Below are 17,759 nucleotides of genomic sequence, written 5' to 3' on the forward strand. Positions count from 1 at the left end.
ACGCTTACAGGGGAAACTGCACCTAATAAGGGTATGCCTGTAGTGGCTGATGGATCACTTGAAGCGAATAGGAAGGAAGATGTGAAAGTTATTTAATAAACCATAAACAAGCACAGGAACACATTATACTTAGAACACTCTCCTCTTAGAAAAACTAAAATTCCTTTTTCCTTGGCGGCTTAAGACTTTTCCTCCGTCAGGACATCTGTTAGTACACAGTTCGGCAAGCCCTTCCAAGTTCTTGTAAGGTAGTTAAACTTTCTTTTAAAGAGCTATTATAGTGTAATTGTATAGGTCTGTCGTTTATACATTTTCTATGAGGGAAATGGTAGCTGAAATTCCGACTTAAATAAAATGCGACATCCTGGTTTTTAGTTTAACAGGAATTTTTCAAAAACAAATCAGCTGACTTCTGAACACTAAGTATATTAACTAGTCTCATGAAAAACTGTAACTTTTGTTAAAAACGTTTTTTCCAGGAAAATCAATTTTGGGACAGTCCTGGGGAGGGGAAGGATTTCGCTTCCTTCTAATGAGTCTTTCCACTGAGTTTGTTGACTACTTGGATAAAGATTGACTAAAGTTAATTTAGGGCATAGTAATAGAAAGTTGTGTGATGTTTTCAGTAGATTTTGGCATTACTATTAATTTAGTTGTGAGGTTTATTTATTTTTTATCATAGTTTATATATTTTTTGGTACCTTGCTTTTGTATATTATTTCTTATACAAAAAACTTTTTTTTATAGGACTTGAACAGAATAAACTGGCTTAACCCATCAGTATAAATAAATAGGTAAATACACAAATTATTAATAAAGGTACTTATGAAGGTAACTTGGGATTATGAAATTACAATTTGTTTACTATGAATACTTTTTTAACACGAGTTTTTAGTAGGTAGTTCACAACCTCCCTCCCCTATCTTTTTGTGCCGCCTCCAACCGCCCCTTTTCTAACATCATCATCAAGAGGTACCCACCACCTTGCCGACCGGCAACCCGACTATGCCTCCTCCAGTGAAATGTTCACCACTGTACTGGTAGCATCAGTTTTAGCGGTCTCTGCCCAGACTGATTTCTATACAGATATTGACCAACAAGAAGATATTATTTTAACTAATGAAACAGGTAAAAAGAAAAATTTAATAATTTCTAAGTTGGATTATTAATTTTTTATTACTGAATATTTCTAGTAATTTAACTTCAATATTCTAAAAGTGTATAACATATAACTTTCAATTATTTCTTTAATAATCGTACTATATTTTTTGGAAATTTTACCTTTAAAACCAACCTTCATTCTCTATCATCATGAGCAAAAACTGGATTCATAGCTCTACGATGATTAAATCTTTTATTTTTAAAAATCTGTGGAGTTTGAAATGTTACATCGCTATACCAACCATATCTAAAATAAATAAATAATTATAAATAAATATTTAATACTTTAATAAAAAAAAAATTAAAATTTTAATACCTTTGACTTTCCAAAATAGTGTAACGATATTTTTCTTTAGGTGTCTGTATAAATGCATTTGAGGATGATGAACTTTCTTCATAATGTTTTTTTAATTTACTTTGATCTTCTCTTGAATAAAATTTGCCAGTAACATAATGAACTGTAATTAAAACATAAATATATAAATAAAATTTTATGAAATATAAGAAAGAATTCAAAATTAAAATTAACTGTTTATTTATATACCATAACTTTGAGGTCTACATGGATGTATGTTTGATTGTCCCAAACATGCTGCACTTTTTGAAAAACATAATTTAAATGGTGGTTTATTTGATTTACTTTTTTTCTCTTTAATACTATGTTTTTCCATAATTTATTAAAGCTGAAAAATAAACTAAATAAATTAGCACTTTTTCTCCAGTAAGAAAAGATTATTTTTTACTATAAGAGTAATACGAGTTTGTGAGGAGATGCTCTACATAGCAACTCTGTAAACACATCTATTGATTTCTTCTATCATATATTACATCTTCCCCACCCATTTTGATCATCACTAATAACAGATTAAAAATGTAAATTAATATCTTTCAGTTGAAAAAGTTGTAAGAAAAAGAATTAATTGAAAGAATATAAAATAATATATAGAAATTCTCTGGAACTTGAAGCAATATTTTAAAAATCTTAATTAAAACCTAAAGTGATTTAAATTTTTTAGATTAAAACAAAAATTAAATTAACTATCGTAGTTTCCTTCTTAATAAACTATTACTTCGATGGAATACCTACTTTACATCTGATTTTGCACTTTTAAATCTACTTTTATTTTCTTTAACTTTCCAAATTTTGTTTAATTAATCCATATTATTATTACAAATTAAAATGCTTTAAAAAAACCATTTAAATTATGAAGAGGTTCATTTTTAAATGTACAGATTTTTTTAATTCGAAGCTAGTATAAGTGAGTTATTCTGCCAAGAGGATCAATGTGAGGAGGCTGGTTGGCTGCGTTACCCATGACAACCATTGCAATCCTCCAACATTGATTGTAGTATTCAGTATACTTTTACTTCTCTACACCTCTATTAATTTTCTATTCTACATTCTATTCCTCTTAAAGAAGTTTAATAGAAATCCATTTTTTTTTTTTTTAAGTAATTAAATCGAATGAATGTATATTTAAAACGCAGTTTTATTTATACTTTCATTTAACCCATAAAAGGAAGTATTGAAATCGTGCTGATTTTCGATTATGAGTAAAGTCAGAAATATCATTTTTCACCTTGACAACAACTAAATGATGTTCTGTCAGTGTTTCTTATGGTTTCTTGACATAAAAAATTACCGTTTTACTGAATCTATTTCATACTTTTTTTGCTTAGATTTTCTCAAAAACGATTTCAACAAATTTTTATCTTTATCGTATTCACTACTTACATTACTTACTTTAACCTGCTTAAAAACATTTTACCAGGAATCTTCCATTAGGGGCACTTCTTGGGGTTGATTAGGCTTCCCTCTGAACAGCTATTTTAGAATATGTACTGGCCAATCCATTTTTATTTCTGAAGAATAGATGATTTGCTAAAATTTAAAAGGTTGGAAGTGCCAATTTTCTGAATTTTTTAAATTTAATTTTCTTCTGCAACAAAAATACTTGTTTATTAAACGACCTCGAAACATATTATATTTCAAAATTGTAAAAATTAATGAGTAAAATTACTTGAATGATATCAATTCTTATAAAATTTCTAAAATTATAATTCTTAATTTTTTAATGCCTAGAGTAAGATTCGTGAAAAAATTGTTCAAGCCGAACTAAAAGATAAAAGCCCTAATAGTAATCAGTTCAAGCAAATGGGGTAAAAATTTGAAACAAATTTAAATAAAACAAATAAACTTTTTCGAACGTTTCTAACTGATTGAAATGACAAGAAAAAAGTATGAATGAAATTTCAGGTACTCGCTGATTTGTGCACTTTTTTGTCTTTCATCAACTTATATTTTTATACTCAATACTTCAATTAAATTTAAATATAAAATTAAATTATACTTTATTATTTAAATTTTGCAAATATAGATTGTAGTACACTGTACATAACTGTTAACAGTAGATTATAAAATTAACTGATTCACACACAGTAAATATATACATAATTATAAGTGCATAATTATTTTACAGCTTTAGGTGAATTTCTTGGTGCACCATGTGAGGAAACATGCAGTTCTATGTTAATAAATGTTTATTGCAAACCTGAAACACTTAGATGTGAATGTATTAAAGGTTATCCAGTAAATATTGGCATCAGCAGAGGTTGTGCAAAACGTAAGTTATTTTCATACGTACTATATATTTATGTAATGGATCTCAAAAAGTTGAACTGCTGAGATGGATTAGCTTCTTAGATTTCTTGAGATGGAAAACTCTATAATTTAAGAAAACATGAATTAATTTTAGAGTACTTGTTACGATTTGGTTTTTATTTTGCCATTTTGAGATGTTCCTAAATGAAAAAAATTAATTAAATATATATATGTATTACAGAGAGGGGGTGAGAGAGAGTGCAATTTGTAAAAAACTCTTTTTTTCTCATTCAGTGAATCTTAAAGCAGATATTTTCCAGTAAAACACAAAATGAAATCCTGTCTATTGCTATATATATATATATATATATATATATATATATGATCAAGCAGCTTACTTAGGTAGTAAGAAATTTTATTTTACTAAAGATCAATACGTACTTGAGGGAACCTTAGAACTATTTACTAACTGCAACAGTTTCAAAGCATTTAATTTCCCCTAAGAATTTTAAGCATATTTTTTGTTCTAAGAAACTATAATCTCTAAATTTTAATTATACTTTTTTGTCCTTCCTTAGCTGCTCAAATAGGTGAACAATGTTATTATTTCCAAACATGCATATTTACCGATCAGAATGCAGAATGTGTACAGATAAGTCACAATGCAGTGTGCCAGTGCAAGACTGGATATCATCCTGTTACAGTATTACGCCCTTTGAAAAGAGTATTTTGTACTCAAGGTAAATATTACATTAAATAGAAGCTGTAATTTAAATTGGGCTATAATTTTACCTTATAATTCTGTGAGGTGTTATAACATCTCAAATTTAATTAATTTTTAAGGAACAAAGAACAGTAAAAGTAATAGTACGTATAGTGAGCAAATATGCGCTAACCCTTGAACCTGAAGAATTTTTCTCTAAATTCGACCTCGGGAGTTCCCGGCTGCTAGCCAAGAACTGGTTAAATGTGTCGACATTAGTTAAAAAAGCCACAACCCGAACTTAAATCCATAACGAAAAGGAAATTCGCAAAATTTAATTGGCCCCCATCATGGAATATTTATGCTGACGGATTGGCACAAAATGCTACGAGAAAAGCGAAAACTGTTGTATTCTTCGTTAATTCAGCCGTCAACGCCTTTTAGCCAGATCATCTCGAATTTCTATGACGAGATTGCAGCGCTCAAGATAGCTGCCTAAGAATTTCTATGAAATACAAAAAAAAAGAAAGTGTTTTTAATAGACGAGCTATCAACGACCTGCTTACACCAGAAGCAGGCGAAATATCTGCGCTCGTTAGGAAGAATGCTTGCACACCTGATAAGGTTATTTGCAGCGATCGTATTTTAATTAATACCAATATTAACAAGGGAATCCCCGAAAAGGCTGACCAGTTTGAAGAAAAGGTCTCAACCGAAAAATAATGAAATAAATAATCTATCATTTACTTGAGTTTTTAAATAACGCCCAAAAATGCTCAGGTGCTAAGTTTATTCTATATTAAGTTGGAATAGAATCGTAAGATTCTGACATGACATACAATTAGCTATGTTTCAAACCCTTAAATTACCAATATAACCTAACTTATTCCTACAATAAAAGCTGCTGAATACTTAAACAAAGTTCATTCTAATTAATTAATATTATAATTTCAGATCTTGTTGTGATAACTACAGACATGCCAACTCTACTTGGCGTCGCCACAGGACTAGCTATATTCACTGCTTTAATATGTTTTGTTTTAAAATTATTTGTGGGAGCTAGACCAAGGCATTATGCAAATTCTAATTTATCACAACCTATCTTATTTGCCCAATCCGGTGAGTATTTTTAAGTTTTTCTTTCTTTAAATATAAATCCAATGTTTTATAGATATATTGTTTATTTTAAGTCTAGTGCTGAAATTATTATTTTTTTTTTTTTAATCAATTAAGGAAACTCTAATTAGTTGAGAACTGAAAAGACAAATTATATTGTTCCATTAAGGATCTAATTCTAATGATTACTAATCACTTATAGCAAATATTCTTGTGATACTAAAAAGTGGTTAATTGTAATTAAAAAACGAACTAGTTCTCCTGTTACATCTATAAACGTTTACTAGCAGCTGCTTCCAACTTTTTAATATTAAATTGCACGGATATGCACAAAATACTTCTCATTTACTTGGCATCATAATACTCCAAGTTTAGTTAACATTGACCACATCTTAGGTTACTTAGGTCAAGTGTATACATTGAACAATAATGTATTTTTTGGAAAATGCCTAAATAAATCCTTGTTAACGAAACTGAGGCTCTACAAAAATGTGGCAAAACTTATTTTTAAACCCTTATACAACTGTCCTACCGGACAGTTTTAATTATTATTGTTTGTTTTCGAGTACGAGTATATCACAGAAACTAGACCACCTAAAATGACGAATACCGCCGTCTTCTGGTATTTCAGTTGCATTGCAAAAGTCTATACACCAGAATGCCAATACAACTTTAAAGTTGACAAAAAAAATTTTTTTTCTTTGTATATCCAAAGAGTTGTCCCATCTAATCAATGAAGCCTGCTGGATAGGTGCTATGTGCTGGGACATTGCTTGAAACCATACAAAATAAGTGGTAAGTTGTACCACTTATTTCAATCAAATCAAAGATTACTGTTCACACACACACACTCACAAGGGTCACTCACTATTAATGAAATGAATTAATCAGAAAAATAGTATTGAATAATTTATGCTATATTAAAATCAGCATTCTAGACCAAGTGTTAAAAAAAAACAGTATTCTTGCTTCCGACAAATGATCCAGTGGTTCGGCTTAATATTATAAGAAATAAACGATAATTAGAATAATTTCAGTTCCCATAACAAATCGATCTCAAATATCCTCAGTAGTTAGTTAAACCAGGAAATATCAAACCAAGTAAGGAATTGTGGTATTTGCTTTGTTGATTCTAATTTGGATCATCAGTATTTTCTTAGACCCTTTAAACATTTTTAGAGGTAGGACTAGAAGAAGAGTTTGGATTACATTTAGATGAATACAGTTTTTTGCTGCTTTTATTAAGTCGTTTTAATATTAATATTATATTTGCGTGAAGTTATTAGAATTGTTCAAAATGAGAAACAAGTCGACAGAAGAGAAGAAATATAAAAAAAACCATAAGATTGTCAGAACCAGAAACTGGCGACAAGCATTTGATAATATTGTTATATTGACTTTTTAACTTGAACGGTACAAATTATACGAAAAAAATATTAGCTGCAGCTATTAATAATTCACTAACACTAATTTTTTCAAAGAACTTTAGAAAAACTTCAGTCAAATTAATGTTTATTTCCATTAAAACTGGAAACAGAAATTAGAGATGAAATTTTATTTAACTAATTTTTGATCTGGTGTGAACTATATATATATATATTTTTACCTTTGCATGATTATTCTTGGAATAATGTTAAATTATTGGAGACACACATCACTTGTAACTACTTCATCCCTTGAATAACACCAATTAGATAGAAAGTATTCCAAGTAAAAAAGCTTAACCCTAGTGATGGTGTTCACAGTAACTAACTGGTCCCCTTATATTGCTCGGGAGGTATCAAGTGGTCAAGATGGTGAGTAGCAAAAAGGCAAACAAAAAAAAAAACAAACAAACAAATAAACCTTAATGTCAATATCCAAAATTTACTCACACAATCCTTAATAAACCGTCATGAATCAAATATTGAATTTAATCTCTTAATGTGTATGGAAAAAGTGACCGGTTTTGAAGTTAAATACATTCATGAGCATTTGGGGTTTTCCTGTCCTCAATAATACCAACCTTCCTAAAAAAATATTTATATTCTTTTAAAATGCTAACACAGAAAATGGGAATTTTGAAAGGGAAAAGGGACTATGTTGAGCAAATCTAATCTTATTTTTGTAATCAGGATTGTGGGAGTATAAAATTTGTTGTTGTACTGTAAAAGCTTGAAAATTAAAACTGTATATTTGTTTCATTACTAAACGAATATTTGCGAGGAAGTGATTAAAGGGATGATGGTAAATCTTTTTGCCTTTCACGAGGCATTTGTAACGATATTCTGAACTTTATTTTTAATTTTGATTAGCTACTGTAGCAGTGGCTGACAGTCTTTTTATTAAAAATCATTTTATATATGTATATTATAAGAGAGCTTTGAATTTCAGTTCTAGGATCTTCATTAATTTTTGTTCTTTTATATTTTCGAGAATGTTGCATTTTAACTAGGATTTGGTCGAATTAGAACTTAGGTATTGATCATACTACTATAAAAAAAAAACAGTTATTTTAAAATTCAAAGGAAGACAATTTATATTTAGAGTATTTTGATATTGCAGGAGGAGAAAATGCAATAGATGTGGATTTTTAAAGTGGTTATTCATTTCAGAAACTTGGTATTTCTTTAAAAGTAAATATCAGATATTGATGTCTCGTTGTGGTGAGACCTTCCAAAGAAAGGAGATCTCATCATGTTGGTTGGATTTTTTTTAAATTTGGATTAAGTGTTTGTAACACAGTACGCATTGCATAATGTTGAAATTAAGTGACTGATCTTAACTCGCTGGTTGGTATCAAAGTTTTGGGTTCACAGTCTGGCTATAAATCGACACTTTCCTTTGAAGAAAGTCATACACCCAACTTTTACAATTTTTTCCTTTTTTTCTATAAAAGTTAAAATACCCAAATTTTCTTTAAAATAAAGGGCAAATCGTCCTTTATAATTGTAATTTTTTTACAACAATCCAGATGTAATAGATTTCGAGAAAAAACTAGCTGAAAATAAGCAAAAAGGGCATTTTCAAAAATTGTTCTTGTTATCTTTTTTGTAAACAATGTAGCGCCTAAACGCGCGAACCGATTTTCATAAATGAGGTGTCATTCGATGCGGAATTTTATGTAGATGAGCCTTTTTGGATCTCGACGATGTACAACGAATCGGAGAAGAGTTAGCCTCATTTATTTAAGGCCTAATGAAGTGTTGGGTACTTGCTGATTTGTGTACTTTTCACGTTTAATCAACCATTATATTTAACTTTTTAAACTGTAATCTTTGTTAAGGAGATTTGATATTTTAGTGTATTTGAGATTTGTATAGCTGTAGGCATTTTGAAAAAATTCTTTAGTGATTTTTGAGTTATCTACTTCTTCAAGATTAAAAAAAAAATATATTGCAAATAATTAGGAATGCAATATTATAGTAATTTAGAATTTTTTATTGTTTATGGCTAACATGATAGTATCCATATCATCTTAACTAGAAAGAGTGATATTCAACCTTTTTTTTTCCACTACTGCAATCTTCACAAAAATAAAGTTCAGAAATTAAAATGTAATATTAAAATTAGACTGCATAATTTCTTTTCATGCGCGTGTTATTCGTAGTTTTTATTTTTCATTAAATGCATGGCTTTTATCTATCCCAAAACCCCTTAAAAAGTAAATATGAATTCTGTATATTGTTCGTGGACAATTGTTATTATCCCAGATGTTAAACGTAAATCTACATTTTAATCGTTCAGGTTGAGCGAATGGCATGTTAAATGTTCTTGCGTTTTTTTTGTTGTGTTTTATTTTGTTCCTTACATTTTTCATTTTGATTTTTGTAATAAACATTTTGTAGCAGAGAAAATTTGTACCTCTAGATTATTGTTCGTATTTATTTGAAAGTTAGAATTAAAATATGTACAAATTCTCTATTTTTTAGAAAATAGTAATCACATATTATCTTATCACCTACAATATTACTTTATTTGACTAACAAGATGTGAGTAATCTATCCAACAAGTATTAGTAATCCCAGACTACTAAAGAGGGTCTTTTGTTATGTAGGGTTTTGACTCATACAGAAATTATTTCCGCACAGTAGAAGATCTCATTTTTTACCTTCTAAATGTAAATAAAGAACAGAATATATTTCTCCACAAGATATTCTGTTATAATCACGTACTTTTATTAACAATTCAAATTATTTTATTCTCTTTCTTAAATTTATTAAGGGTAGAGTTGGGACCTGTTTTTGGTTACGCTAATTTATGAATAGCAATAGAAATGCGAAGGCATTTCAACCAAGTAGTAAATAAAACAGTAATTTTTTGTTTTGTTTTCACGCAAGACTCTTGGTGTTGAGATAAACTTTATTGAATTCTTTATTCAAAAAATACCAGAGAATGACAAAAATACACAGCTACATTATTTTTGGTTCAAATTGTCCAGAACAGATGTGCAAGGAACTGTTCTGTTGAAACGCATTCTAAACGAATTCTTCAGAAACTTATTCGATCTTAGAATTTTTTTATATAAAGTTGCGTAATTAAATACCTTTACTTAGAAAGATATACAAAAATATGAAAATTTAATTTTTTTTTTTTTTTGGCTTTATTTGAATTCCCCTTATCGTTAATTTTATCCGTGAGATTTTCATCCTTCATTAAAGGTTGATTCAGGTTTAACCACTTAGTATAGAGAATTTGACTTCCACATTAAGTTTCTGTCACATACTGATATGAGTCAGTTGGTGATGAACAAGTGCAGTGTATTTCTGTCACATAACAGAAATAAAATTCTTTACATCAAACTAATGGATCATCCTATGATGATAGATAATAGAAAATCTGAAACCGGTTAGAAATAGTAAAAACCAACGATATTGTCCAGCAAACCCTACTACATTTTTAAGAAGTTCACCTTGTCGCATTAAGACAGCCTTAATTTCGTCCCTATCTTTATAATGGAAAAAACTTGGGTTTATAGATGTATAAAATAGCATCTGCAAAAATATCCATTACCCCATTATTAAAATATTTTTATATATATATACAAAAAAGGAGAGGCTTGATTTTCTTATGTAGAGTCAACATAAACTGAATGGAAATGTAAAAAAGAAAATAACTTACTTCAAGCTAAATTAATTTATAAAATATTTTATTTAGTTGAAGTATTATCCCTTACTTATATAGATAAATATGTTATCTGTTGCTAGGCATGGCCGGAGTATCAGTACTACGTGGAGGTTTTACCCGTGGAAGTCGTGGCGTGCTCGTACCCTCATCAAGAGCAGGTGCAGCCAGGGCGGCGGCCATCTTGCTTATCTCATGTCACCTGTCACCCTCACACGGTAACCACCGCAGAGGTCCATACACGTCATTAAAACAAAACATATCTTTTTATTGGATCATCAACGACTTCTAAAGCCATTTTGTTTAACTTATAATTCTATTTTTTATTTAATTTAATTTTAAAAAGTAAAGCTTTAATAATTAATTGAAAAATATAATACATTTTAAAATCTTGTTTGATATCATTCAAAGAGTTATGATACTGGGAAGTTTATTTCCTTGTATTTGATAGTGCAAAGATATCATGTGAAAACAGTGGCATTAAGATAACATTGGAAATATTTCTTATCTAGACAAATATTTTATTGTTTTAATAATAAAATCTTGATTGGCTGACTTCGACTCAAAGAGAACTTAAAGAATTCTGTAAGATTGAATTTGATAAACAATCATTCATGGAATGTCCGTCCTTCCCTTTAAGACTTCTAGTCTACTGAAACGATTAAGTCCGTGCGACTATTCACTCCTGGAATCATCCACTTCAGGGAACTCCGCGCGAAACAACAATTATTGTATTCTTATCTATAAAGTTGGCAGAATGCAGAATTAATCCGTCAAGGCCGAGTGGATATCAGGATAATTGAAGGTCTATTAGCCGGCCATTGCATTCTCATAAAACACATGCATTGCATGGGCCTGGACTTCTGTCCGGAGGAGATGGTGGAGGAGGAGGAAACGGCATTGAGAACGTGTTGCGCCAGTGCGAGGGGCTTGTATGACTAAGGAGGTTACTCCTCGTGAAGGAAAAACCAAGGCCTGTGAGCTTTACCCAAAAAACGCCCTCCAGAATGAAGAGTCTGATTAAACGGACGAGTCTGGTGGGCAAGCTCTAGAGTAGTGGGAGCCAAAATAGATCCATATGGAAGACTCAGTCAACATTCTAAAATCTAACCTCTTGAAAATTTTTCGTGATCTTAACAGAAATTTCTCTCAGGTTATTAAGTAAAAGATGTTCTCGTGTATCTCTTATCCATAAATAAATTTATTTAATTGGCCAAAGAGTTTCATGTGATATTCTGAATTTTAATAAAGCTTCTTTTATTATCTTTTTGCCATTTTTTTCTATGAGAAAATTTGCATTAATTAATTATTCAAAAGAAAAAGTTACAATTATTTCGTATAATTTAAAATAAACAGAAAAGAAAACTATCTTTTAATATCTTTTAGGGACACATTAAAAAAAAAAAAAATGAATCGAAGAATATTATAAAAAATAAACCACTAAGTAAACAGAGACAGGGCCCATGAAGCAGCAAGGTGGTCGTGGTGAGGCCAATAACAAAGCAAAAATCCTCTAGCAAAATCTGTAGAGTCAAGATCATATCTTAGCTCTAATAATTAGCAAATGCTACACCGTTAATGTAGAATATTTGGACACCTTATTTATTTATTTTTTTTACACACTGTACACAAGTTCACGATTTATTGCAGATCATTAAGAAAAAATGTTTAGTACACCATAAAGTAAATTATATTTAGATCAGTCCGATTTTTTTTTTTAACAAATAAAACAAATTTATTTCGATCATAATATTCTTACAATTAACTTGTTTCATTCATTAAATAATATGTTTCCTTTTTTTTTTAAATGTTCAATCTTGAACTTGTGAACAACTAAACTTGGCTGGCCAATCAGATTCTTTTGTTTTTAGTTTTATTATTTATTTTGTTCAAAAACCGTAGAAAGAATGACTGAATCGTATTCCAACACAAAATTTTTTGCTTTCTGTAGTTTTGTAGTGACATGAAACACTTAATATTTAAATATTTTCCTAATTATCTGTAATTTCCTGATTCAATAAACAATAAAAATAATTATACAAATAACTGAAAAGATGTTCCTTGCACTGACCAAGTTTTTTTTTTACAATTTCATCACTTATTTGCTTTTTAAATATAGTATAATCATGCAGTAACATAAGTAGCCATTTATGTAAATTTTATAAATAAATATTTTGTAATTTTTTTTTTATAACATAAATTACTAATAAACTATTAACAAAATTATGAAAGCTTAATGAAATTACGCAGCATGCTTATATAGTAAATTTATTCATAGGTTCTTTAAAGATTTTTATCATCTTAATTTTCCTATAATTAACATTTGAATACAAATTCTAATCAATATTTTAAAAAATAATAAAACATTGAACCACTACTTTTATATTTTTATTTTTTGAAGAATAATTATAAACTCTCAAGAATTGAGGTGTGATCAAGTGGTCATTCAAAAATAAGTAGTAATATTTTTCAAAATATTAACAGTAAAACGTGTAAGATGAGAAATGAGATTGTTCTTGTAATGAAATTTTAGTTACTTTGAGAGATTATGAAAACATTTTAAAAATTAGAAATTTTCAGGCTAATAATCAAATTAATATGCAGACTTTTTGATCACATTTTCTTATTAAAAATAATTACTATTGAATGCCTCTAATTTATCTGATAAGAATGTTGTTAAACTAAACAAGAATCTAATTAGTTTTAGTTGAACGTTACTTTTCTAATAGGAAAACTTAGTCATTTTTTATTTGTTTTTACTAAAAATATTAAAACCTGATTAAATTATTTTTAGCTTCCGTTCACAGTAGTACATCTTCTACAAAAAGCTTCAGTGCTAGACAGTTCGAAAGAGAAAGGGAGAACAGGTTATTAGCTAAAGCAAGAGAAAGAGAAAGATGTGAAGGTAGCTCTCCAAGTCCAAGTCCTAGATCGTTGGAGAATCTAATAGATGAGGCCATGCCTTCAGTATGTATAAAATCTGTACAAAGTTTTCTAACATAATGTATTAGCTACGATTAATCAACCCATTAAACTGTACATTAAACATGCATAATCTTTTATGTTTAATAATTATTCTAATTCTTTTTTTGGAAACCTCAAATAAAACTACAGAAGTCTACCACTCCAAGTTATGTTCTCTTTTATTTTTACAGGAGAGTTGGCCAAAAAGCGAAGAAGATACTAAAGACGATTCTTCAGCATTTACACCAGAAATATTAGAGCGTGGTTTGGCAATTTCTTTACCACACATTGATGATCCTTTAATACAAGACGATGGTACAGTTTCATTGCCAGCAGTTCCTTCTAAATCTTCTCCACCGTCTTTTAATGAAAAGGAGCAACAACAATGAGATTTGCCCAGCTGATGTGTAACACTAAGACATTCGTCAAGCCTTTAAATTAATTCTAGTATTAAAACAAAAGTGTTGGTGACTGTGTTACGCAATGCTAGCTGGAAATTGAAATATCTTTTTTTGGGGGGTTTTTATTTATTTAACGATGTAATTCTTTTATATTTTGTTCATACTCAGAAACTAATTAGATTGGAAATTAATAATTGTTTGCGCCAAGTACAAGAAAATATGAATCTGTTTTATACATTATAAATTATAATCCACAAGGTCTTCCTTATATATGGCGTATATGTGATGTATTTTCCATTTAACTCCATTGTTAGTTTAAAGAAAATTTAATTTTGGACATTTCTGCTATCGCAAGTATATATAATATAATACATTTGAAGACCTTTTGTATATCGGTTAGCTTGATGTTTTTATCAGTTAAAAACTCATATAAAGGAAGAAAACGATTTTTATATCAAAACATTGATTGTCCATTGGGAAATGAAAATATCAAAAGATGATCCGTATTGATGTATTGATGATCCGTTAGTTAAAATTAGACCACCATGCAAATGGAAGTTAAGAGAACAATGATACAACTTTTTTCTACATTCTCTCCCAAAATTCTGAAAAGGAAATATTATTCAATACTTGTTATAATAATTGTAATTAAATCTGATTCAAGTAAAACATTATTGACCTTAAAAAAAAAGTCTTTTTTTAAAAAACGCGAAAAGTGTAATTTTACGAATTCTAATTATTTTTTACTCATTGACTTAATTTGATTATAAAATGTTTTTTACAATGTGACAAATTGTAAGTTCACAAAGGTTCATTATTAAAGTAATTTTATCAAAAATTTTAATTAGTGAATTTTAAAGTTTTAATCAGTAATTTAAAGAGAAAGCAAAGCTCTCAGCAAACATTTATTTTTAAATTAATTTTAACATTTATTTTTACCCAATGTTTAGAAACAAATTTGCTATTTCTCTAAGATGTAATCAAGAGTTAGGAAGTGACTAATTAATACTGACATTTCATTTTCAAATCAGTGACGTCAAACTAAACATTGATAATTATTTAGAAAACATTTTCCTGGAGCTTGATCTTTTTTTAAAAAAAAGAGAGAGTGAGATCTTTTTATCTAATAGTACTCGTAATTACATAAAGGAAAGACCAGATGAGTGACTCATTTCTGACGGATTCTTATCATTTAGCCAGAAGCTAACGTCAATTCCAACAACCATAAAAGCAAATCACCATTTGTGTACGACACATATACATTACAATTATACAGTTCATTTTTTTTTGGATAAATTTTCATGATTCAGGGTTTCAGTGTCTCTAAGCTCTGTTAAATCAATTATTAAAAATCATCTTAGGAATAACAAAACGCTGTGGGTGAAAATGCTTTTCCAACAAGGAAACAAAGTTCACTTTTAATGGACCTAAGTCTTAAGACTCCTTAAAATATGTACAAATAAAATTAATATTTCGGAAACAACATAAAATTATTTAAAAATAAAATTTTTGAGCTAATAATAACGAACAGACCTCCAAAAAGTGTTCTCAGGTCACTGATCTATCCCCATCAACAGATAGTAGTAACCTACAGACTGTATTTTAATAATCTAACGGAGATTTATGGAAAATAAGGTTTGAAAATCACTGGTTTACTAATATCAAGTTACCAATCATAAACAATACGGAACTCATAATAGATCTGATGTTATAAAATTGAATTTTTATAAATAGTATATATGTATATAAATTTTTTTGCAACAATTTATTGGTGAAAAAATCAATAAAGAAATTATACTTTTTCATTCCAGATTTCCGAAAAGTTAAGATTAATACAATCGGTCGACTTTTAAGGTTTTTATTAAGAGTTATTAAAAGTTGTAACATTTTCTAATATTTGTGATTTTTGTTCTACTAAGCTGTCCAATATTATAATCATTCGGAGATTCGCACTACACAGGATGTTTTGACAATGTAAAAGGAAATGTAAAATTGTAATAGAAATAAATAACTCAGATGTTTATAGCTCTGCGGATGCAATCGTATATTTAAAATTAAAACGTAATAAAAGTTTTCAAATACTGTAAGTGAAATATTGGTAAACAAAATGGATCCTTATAAAAACGTTATGTAATGTTAACTTCTTTTTACGACAATTATTTCAATCTATTCTTTTCACTAAAAACTTTTCAACTGATGCAGAAACAAAATTTAAGAGATTGAAAGAGTAATAGTGGTTATACCGCGATGGTTCAATTGTGGCACAAGTTTTTCACTGATGTGGGCAAAGATAAACCGAGGTAAATTAAGCGGACCACATTAAACTTTTAAAATTCAATAAATATTCTGTTTTACTGAGATATTTACGTGTAAAACATTGTATTTTTATATATTATGACACAAATTTTATTTTTTAACGGTCCAAACGTACTAAACAGAAGCTGAGAATCAAGTTCAAGTAATATCATAAAAAGAAAAAAATAAAGTTTTACATTACAACATATCACTAAATAAATTTTGAGTAAACTGGGAATCATTATTTAACAAAACAAACACAAACGGAACGGAATCACATTCAAAAATAATTTTTGATTAAAATTATCAGTTAAAAGAAGGAAATTTTATTATATATTAGGTATATACCTTAAAAAAAAAAAAAATCATTTTATTTAGATTGTTAATCTAAAATATTGTTATGAAATAGCATATTTTATAAATGAAATTTTAAACTAAAGATACTAAAATTAAAATGAATTAAAAAATTACATTTTTTATTATTTATTTTGTTAAAAAAACTAAAAATTATTTTCCTAAGCAAGAAGGCCTAGAATTTTCTTAGTGCCTTTGATGTTTTTGGAAAAGCTAAAAAAGAATAAATAATTAAAATGGAATATCTTGAAAGAGTTTTGAGGATGCATTAATTTTTAGAAAACTATTAATATTGAATAATTTCTTTACAATTTAAAGAAATGTTGAAATTATGCTTCTCAAATCAAATATCGTTAATTAAAAGTTTTAAACAGTATAAATTATTATTCAGAGATAGGAAAAGATTAAAAAATAAATGAATAATTAAAAAATAGCTGGGAATAGTTTTAAAAATTATAAAAATTTAGTTTCTCCTCTTAAAAATATATGTTAAATGTATACAAAATGTTACCCGAGAAATTAAAATAATTACTTTCAAATTATTTGATTTTTTTATTATACTCAAGGGGGGTATTAATTATTTTAAGCAGTTTTTTGTAATTGGGCATTATCTCAAAAATATGTTATTTGGTAAGTTAAAAAAAAAGAAAAAGAATGAAAACTTGTATTAAAAGACTGAACGGACGGTGCTGATGTACCAGTAATTCCATGTAAAATTCAAAAAACATATTTTGAGAAATCTAAGGGAATTAAACTAATTTATATTTATATATTTATGAATGGGCCACAATGGTTGTGTCTCAAGCATTTTGTTTTATTTTAAGAGAAACGATGTTAAAATTGTAAAACCGATATCTCTAGATTATGTACAATAAAATATAAAAGTTAATTTTTAATAAATTCTAATGTAAATAATTAAACATTGAGTAAAGAAAGAAAATCAGAGGGGTAAGTCGTTTAAAAACATAGTCTTTAAAATATTTGATAAATATTTGACAATTGACTTTAATGTTAACGCTGACGAACAATAAAATTGTTGGTAAGTGTTGTAAAATATTTT

At 28.4% G+C, this 17,759-nt stretch overlaps 2 protein-coding genes across 13 annotated transcripts; one reads left to right on the forward strand and one right to left on the reverse strand.

The window, feature by feature from the left end:
* Positions 1-948: 948 nt before the first annotated feature.
* Positions 949-3,061, reverse strand: LOC141454727 (uncharacterized). Of its 4 annotated transcripts, XM_074129297.1 has the most exons (5): positions 2,906-3,044; positions 1,706-1,844; positions 1,478-1,619; positions 1,282-1,408; positions 949-1,078 (listed from the first exon to the last, which is right to left on the reverse strand). In XM_074129297.1, the coding sequence occupies exons 2-4, from the start codon at positions 1,830-1,832 to the stop codon at positions 1,297-1,299; spliced, it is 381 nt and encodes a 126-aa protein (XP_073985398.1). In that variant the 5' UTR covers positions 1,833-1,844; positions 2,906-3,044; the 3' UTR covers positions 949-1,078; positions 1,282-1,296. The 4 variants fall into 4 exon arrangements, with proteins under 4 accessions (XP_073985398.1, XP_073985400.1, XP_073985397.1 ...); XM_074129299.1 differs by lacking the exon at positions 949-1,078 and having other exon boundaries at positions 1,144-1,408; positions 2,931-3,061; XM_074129296.1 differs by lacking the exon at positions 949-1,078 and having other exon boundaries at positions 1,144-1,408.
* Positions 999-17,753, forward strand: LOC141454725 (uncharacterized). Of its 9 annotated transcripts, XM_074129291.1 has the most exons (9): positions 2,920-3,057; positions 3,245-3,418; positions 3,642-3,785; positions 4,342-4,503; positions 5,421-5,585; positions 7,328-7,378; positions 10,769-10,918; positions 13,480-13,652; positions 13,841-17,753. In XM_074129291.1, exons 2-9 carry the CDS (start codon positions 3,403-3,405, stop codon positions 14,036-14,038), a joined length of 1,059 nt encoding a protein of 352 aa, XP_073985392.1. In that variant the 5' UTR covers positions 2,920-3,057; positions 3,245-3,402; the 3' UTR covers positions 14,039-17,753. The 9 variants fall into 9 exon arrangements, with proteins under 9 accessions (XP_073985386.1, XP_073985387.1, XP_073985390.1 ...); XM_074129285.1 differs by lacking the exons at positions 2,920-3,057; positions 3,245-3,418 and adding an exon at positions 999-1,128; XM_074129286.1 differs by lacking the exons at positions 2,920-3,057; positions 3,245-3,418 and adding an exon at positions 999-1,128 and having other exon boundaries at positions 10,769-10,903.
* Positions 17,754-17,759: the final 6 nt, after the last annotated feature.

Source organism: Rhodnius prolixus, unplaced genomic scaffold (genome assembly GCF_049639745.1).
Source record: "Rhodnius prolixus isolate KJV_2025 unplaced genomic scaffold, Rpr scaffold_9, whole genome shotgun sequence".
In the NCBI taxonomy this organism is placed as follows: Eukaryota; Metazoa; Arthropoda; class Insecta; order Hemiptera; family Reduviidae; genus Rhodnius; species Rhodnius prolixus.